This window comes from Pinus tabuliformis, chromosome Q (assembly GCF_031772625.1).
Source record: "Pinus tabuliformis cultivar Carrire ecotype Pingquan chromosome Q, CPIR1, whole genome shotgun sequence".
In the NCBI taxonomy this organism is placed as follows: Eukaryota; Viridiplantae; Streptophyta; class Pinopsida; order Pinales; family Pinaceae; genus Pinus; species Pinus tabuliformis.
Genome location: NC_142296.1, coordinates 274,838,889 through 274,846,319, shown reverse-complemented (window position 1 = coordinate 274,846,319; position 7,431 = coordinate 274,838,889). Strand labels below are relative to the sequence as shown.

Below are 7,431 nucleotides of genomic sequence, written 5' to 3'. Positions count from 1 at the left end.
AGATTTAGACCCATAACCGTCTATAATGTGGCTTACAAGGTTATTCTAAAATAATTTCCACTAGATTGAAACTGATTTTACCCCAACTCATCTCACTAGAACAATATAGCTATATAGAAGGAAGACAAATCTTGGAACGTACAAGGTTCAGGAAGTTGATTGCATAATTAACAAAAGAGTGACCATTCTTATTACACTCAAGGATAATTTAGTTTTAGCTTAAAATAAAATGAAGAAGAACACCAACATCACTTCAAGCGTTATTTTGAAGAAGGAGGTTAGGTGTTTCTTCATCTCCAATCCTTTAAACAAGAATCTCTTTGAGATAAGAGCCACCAAAAACTAGTTCCAAAGTTCTATGTCCCTTATTAGGTCCTCCAATGCATTAGAAGCATTGCTTACATATTGGCTCTCTTGGCCTACTTCAAGATCCACCTAATTTTCTATTTGTATTATTTGAACAAGGTAGTGTGGATGAACCACCTAGTTTAGATTGAACATCTTGAACTTGATGGAAAAGGCTCCATTTGGGAAACTAGAGGTAATAATAGTCAAATGAGAGCATTCACTATGTCAACACACTTTTTTGAGGAGTCCCAATACTGTGAAAGAATGCACAACCTAAAGATGTTACATGAGAACCAATACTATTTTTTACAAGTTCCTATGAAGGATGTAAAGAGGGGGGAGGGGATGTTATAGGCCTACCCTAACCTCCCTACTTTGCAGCACTTTCAAATTACTTAATTAATGTATGAGGACATCTTCTTTGGATAAAGCTAGGTAGTTGATGTGTGGGTACTTAATGTAAAACACTTATCTTTATTAAATCATGGCATGTTAGGTGTCTGGTACTCATTAACGATGAGACCATTAATGGTTAGTGTTTTACTAATAAGAATCTATTTATAAAAGTAGAAAGCTATGCAACATTTTATTTGAGTATTTTCTTGTATTTAAGCTCTATTCCTATGGAAATTTCCCCCTTAGACGACACTGTAAATATGGTTGTCTTCAGAAATATTAATACAAAATTTTTAAATTTTGTAAGTTCAATGTCTTTATTTCTCCTATTTTATTTTCTTGCATTTTATATTTATTCTTACCTTACTCATAATTCACTATTCCATACTTTACACTAAAGATATCCAACAATTTTATTTTTTTTATCTAAAAAAATTTTGAATCCTCTTTCACAACCCCTTCCTTTCTTACCTAATACAAAAATTCAAATTTCATATCCCTCCTCCAATTTTATTTTTTATATCTAAAAAAATTTCGAATCCTCTTTCACAACCCCTTCCTTTCTTACCTAATACAAAAATTCACATTTCATATCTCTCCTCCCTCCCTTACATAATAAGCATTCACAATCCTTCCTTCTCTTCCTTCTCTTACCTAATAGTAGGGATTCATTAACTTTTTGTAGATTCATTAACTTTTTGTAGTTACTATGGTAGTAACTACCACATCCTCAACAATTTTCGAGTCCTCTTTCACAATCCCTTCCTCTCTTACCTAATAGTAGGGATTCATGAGCTTTTTGTAGTTACTACCACATCCTCAACAATGGTTAATACAAAATCCTTCAAGAATGCGCCCAAATATGGGCAAAAAAATTTCAATAAATCGTGCAATAGAGCAGTGTTTGAATCATGTTTTTGATGATGGAAATAGATTCAGCACCATCAAAAACCTCACCCCACTCAAACCAACTAATCTATACCTCATCAACCCTTACCAATAATATATCTACCATAATTTCTAAATTCTTAAAATCTTTGTAACTCATTATCATAATTTATAAAATCTTTCTCAAAGTCTTTAAGAAATTAACACTTTATCATAGCTCTTGCAAATGACATCATAGGTAGACTTTTCCATGAGAACTTTAAGGAAGCAGAGGCGGAGGAATCGCTGGGACGGCCAAAAGTGGCCTAAATATAGGCAAAAAAATTTCAATAAATCGTGAAGTAGAGCCGTGTTTGAATCATGTTTTTGATGATAGAAATAGATTCAACACCATCAAAAACCTCTAGGGCACCCAAAACCTTGAAGTTTGACAGCAGTAACTTGGATTTACAAAAATCCCTAGATTTACAAAATTCTCTGCTAGAATTTATCAAAATCTTACCTAAAATTTCATAATTTTGGAGGAAAAAAAACAGCGTAGTTAGACCAAGCGAACTGGAAGTTTCTACGGAAGGCAAAAAATCAGTCTTGTTAGACTAAGAACTTTTAATAGGTAATCTAACAAATCGGAAGACTTTGTCATGACTCCCTCCGTCCATTTCGGATGGAGCCTTTGTCAATTTAGAACACCCGCATTTGTAGGGAATGGATGTAGCACCAATGAAGCTTGCTAATCCCCCAGCGATGGATCAGCAGGGAACTGTTCTCCAAAATGAAAGCGAAAGAGATGCCATTAAAAAATTGATCAGTGATCAGACCGATTGACATGTAGTCTATCCGCGTAATCATATGCTTTGAATATCATGCGATATCTGAAGTCCAGAGTCTTCCCGTGATGTTCGTAGTCAAGCACAGGGGCACACAAAGAAGGATCGGCTGAATTTCGTCCAACACCTTTTCGTACAGGAAGGAGTTTGACCACGACCTTTACACACCTTTCAATCTTCAATCTTCATCCCATCTATCTATATCCACACAAGGATACAGATAAGGATACAGAGCAAGGAGAAAGTATTCCTGATATCAGGAAACAGAGCGCACAAGGATACAGAGCAAGAAGAAAGTATTCCTGATATCAGGAAACAGAGCGAAAGGAAAAGAAAGTATTCTGATATGAGGAATTTTTGAGTTTTTTGAATTTTGGTATTTGGAATTGATTTGCAGTGTTATAGGTAAACCATGGATAGAGAACCAGAAGATCTCCAGTTCATCGGAATCTTTGGAATTGTTGGAGAGGCCTTCAAGATCCTTCGCTCCTTCGCCAAACTGCTGGGGGCTATCACCCTCACCCTAATTCTCCCCCTTTGTTTCGCAATTCTGGGGCACGACTTGGTTTCCAAATATCTGCTCAATGAAATCCGTTGGAACGAAACATTTTATCAGGTATTGGCTGGCACCCCGGCCGGCGACAGGACTGTGAGGGAATTGACCTGGGAATGGACAGAGCTCTTCGTCTTTCTAGCGGCCTATCAAGTCTTTGTTTTTGCCTTCTCGTTGCTGTCCACAGCGGCGGTGGTGTATACCGTGGCTTCCATCTATACAGGCAAGGAAATTTCCTACGGGAGGGTTATGAGCATCGTTCCCAGGGTTTGGAAGCGCCTTATGATAACTTTCCTCTGGTTTTTCTTCATGGGTTTTGCCTATTATGCAGCCTTCATCTCGGTCTTCTTTCTGCTCATATTCACCGTGAGAGAGAACGAATTGAATTCGGCGGTTTTTATCTTTGGCCTGATTCTTATAACCGCGGTTTTCTTCTGTGGGTATGTGTATATGAGCATGGTGTGGCACCTCGCCTGCGTTATATCCGTGTTGGAGGACAAATACGGTCTGGGTGCCCTGCGGAAGAGCAAGGATCTCATCAAAGGAAAGCGGATCACGGCCTCTTTGCTGGATATTCTTTACCTCATATTCACCGGAATTATTGGATGGATTTTCGGATTTGCTGTTCTTCACGGGCACCGCTATGGGGTCAGCAGTGCAGGGAGAGGCGCGTATGGGACGATCCTTGTTGGGTTGCTGTGTTGTATTAACTTGATGGGGCTGTTGACACAGAGCGTGTTTTACTTTGTGTGCAAATCTTACCACCATGAGAGCATAGACAAATCCTCTTTGTCTGATCACCTGGAAGTTTACCTGGGCGACTATGAGCCTCTCAAGAGCAGCAACATTCAACTGGAAGATCTACATGCTTCTGTATAGTCTGAAATAATCCTACTCTCTGCAGCCCATTTCTAGTTTAGGTTTTATCTGTAACCCAGAGCATATGATTTCTTATTATAACTGTTAATTCAACTCAGTTCAGGGTTGTTCTACTTTCTAGTAGCTGTTGAAAAGGGCAAGGGCGCATGTATAGTGTTATGGATTATAGTCAATGGAGTGTATCTGGGTGGTTATTAGGGTTTAAGGGTTTAATGAATAACCTCTAGGTTCAAATTTCATCTTGATATGATTTTCTAATGGGAGCTATTTTGTATGGGTTATCTAGATTATGTTGATTGTTTTTTTATTTTCAATAATAATATTTATATTAATAAAAATAAAATAAAATAAAAATAAATAATAAAATAAAAAAAGTAATGGATTGTAAATAAATTATGGGTTATTTAATAATTTTAAAATAATTACAAAATGTTTATTTGAAATGAGTTAAAATGTTTTTTGGTGTGAAATTACAGATTATAATAATGACCGTAATTAACATTTATTTAAATAAATTTTAGTTTATAAAATATCTCAAAAAATAAAGAATTATTAAATTTATTTTAAATTTATTTGTGTATATATGAAAAACTTTTAAACAATGTTTATAAATTACCTCGAGCATACGATTCTTACCATAACTGTTAATTCAGTATGGCTAGTTACCAAGAACTATGATTTCTTACCATAATTGTTAATTCAGGATGGCTAGTTACCTAGAGCATATGATTTCTTACTGTAACTGTGAGTGTTAATCCAACTCAATTCAGGGGTGTTTTACTTTCTAATAGATGTGGATTATAGTCAATTGAATGTATCTTTGTGGTTGTGAGAGTTTAATGTATCTAATTCAATTTCCATTGTGATATGATGCTCTATTGGAAGTGGCCTTTGTATTTGATATATGCACTATATATTATCTGCTACATTGATTTTCAAAGAGTAATTATCTACATTATAAAAAATAAAAAATAAAATAGTGGATTATAATGTAAAGTGCTTCCTTGATTCTAAAGAGTAATATTTACCTTATAAAAAAGAAAAGAAAAAAAAGTAATAGATTATAAATAAATTATGGGTTTGGTTTGGAGTGTTAAAATAATTACACAATGTTTGTTTGAAATTGTTAAAATACTTTTTGCTTTGTATTTATTAATTGTAATGATGATGGTGATTAATAGTTATTAAAATAAATTTTATTTTAAAAAACATCTAAAAAAAGATAATCAGTAGGTTTGTTTTAAATTTATTTTTGTACATATGATTTTTTTTCTTTTTAGTGTTTATAAATTTGATTTCAAAAGTTAACTTAATATTATAACAAATATTTTGAAAATTTGTTTTAATATGGGCGTAGACAAGACATTCTAAATGAAAATACCTTTTATCTTTAATCCTCTTACTATTACAAAGACACAAGTTTTCCTGATTCACTAAATTTTAAAAATTGTCTTGGGCTCTATTTCAATATGCAACTTATAAGAGTTTGTTCTTAAATGCATTTTTGTAATAGATTTATTCTAAATTTATTTATTATACTTTATAAAACATCTGAAAACATAAAAAATTACTAGGTTTGTTTTAAATTTATTTTTGCATATATAAAAAACTTTTAAAACATAATTTTAATGATTTGAAAAATTAAATTAATATTGTAACAATATTTTGAAATTGTGTTTTCATGTAGGTGTAGACAAGACATTCTGAATGAAAATGCTTTTCATCTTTAACCATTTTACTGTACAAAAGCACAAGTTTTCTTGATTCACTAAATTTTAGGAATTGTCTCACACTCACACTCAATTTCAATATGCAACTTATAAGAGTTTGTTCTTATTTTTTCCATGTTGATTTTCTTCTTTATATAGCTTACAATAAATATTTATATTTTATATTTTTTAAATTAGGATTGATCATCTCCTTATGATATGTTAATTTATTTTATTTCCTAATTCGTTATTGGACCATACTTTTTCCTTAATTTATATGTAATAATATTTCCAAAATTGGTATTTTCCTTGCAAAGTGACTTATAAATAAATTATGGAGTTGGAGGGAGCTCTTAAAAGTGAATGCTGACACATACACCATATTTGTGTGTGTGTTAATATTTGTAATTCAGTGCCCCCATGGTTGTAGAGTAGTTGGCAATAATGTGTATTGTTAAGTCACTCCTTGTGACATTGTTGGTTCCAACCTCATGTAGTCTGCATACCGTGTTTGGGGGTGGGCATTGCACCTAGATGTTAGAGTGGTAGTGATCAACCCTCTGTCATGAGAGTATGAGCCTGAACTAATTGCCAATTCCCTTAGACACACACACAAAAATAAATATGTAATTAGGTGGTTTGTCTACAGTGATTAAATGATTTGAGCTTTATATAAAAATTATAATATGCCTTGTTTGATGTCCTTGCTGTGTTAAGTGTCATATTCATGCCAATGGGTTTGTTTGAGGAACCATTTGTGAAACATGTGGAATCCTCACTCAATGTCCCTAATGAGTCAAGGTTCATAATTAACATCAATTTGTTTGCACTATAAACCATATCTAAAATACGCACAAAAATAAATATGTAATTAGGTGGTTTGTTTACAATGATAAATGATTTGAGCTTTATATAAAATTTATAATATGCCTTGTTTGATGTCATTGTTGTGTTAAGTGCCATATTCATGCCAATGGGTTTGTTTGAGGAACCATTTGTGAAACATGTGGAATCCTTATTCAATGTCCCTAATGAATCAAGGGTCGTAATTACCATCAAGTTGTTTGCACTATAAACTATATATAAAATACGCACAAAAATAAATATGTAATTAGGTGGTTTGTTTATAGTGATTAAATTATTTGAGCTTTATATAAAAATTATAATATGCCTTGTTTGATGTCATTGTTGTGTTAAGTGCCATATTCATGCGAGTGGGTTTGTTTGAGGAATCATTTGTGAAACATGTGGAATCCTCACTCAATGTCCCTAATGAATAAGGGTCATAATTAACATCAATTTGTTTATACTATAAACCATATATAAAATAAACACAAAAATAAATATGTAATTAGGTGGTTTGTTTACAGTGATTAAATGATTTGAGCATAAAAATTATAATATGCCTTGTTTGATGTCCTTGTTGTGTTAAGTGCCATATTCATGACAATGGCCTTGTTTGAGGAACCATTTGTGAAACATGTTGAATCCTCACTCAATGTCCCGAATGAATCAAGGGTTATAATTAACATCAATTTGTTTGCACTATAAACAATATATAAAATAAAAGTGCTTCTCTTGATGTCCTTTTAAAATTAAAGTCCTACTGATTTACACTACGTATCATCTACCATATACTAAATTTTACTAAATTGTATTCAAAATTATTTTCACATACTCACAACGTTGCTAATACTTTATCTATGCCTTATGGATTTGGAAACACACTTTTATCTTTTTTTGAGACTTAATTTGAGGGGTTCTCTATATTAGTGCATCTTCCCCTTTCTTTGTTCCCATCATAGTGGCCACATTTAAGTTTTAGAATTGA

At 32.9% G+C, this 7,431-nt stretch overlaps 1 protein-coding gene across 1 annotated transcript; it reads left to right on the top strand.

The window, feature by feature from the left end:
- Positions 1-2,365: 2,365 nt before the first annotated feature.
- On the top strand, positions 2,366-4,136 carry LOC149219282 (uncharacterized). The gene has a single exon (XM_089382557.1). The coding sequence runs from the start codon at positions 2,872-2,874 to the stop codon at positions 3,889-3,891; it is 1,020 nt and encodes a 339-aa protein (XP_089238683.1). The 5' UTR covers positions 2,366-2,871; the 3' UTR covers positions 3,892-4,136.
- Positions 4,137-7,431: the final 3,295 nt, after the last annotated feature.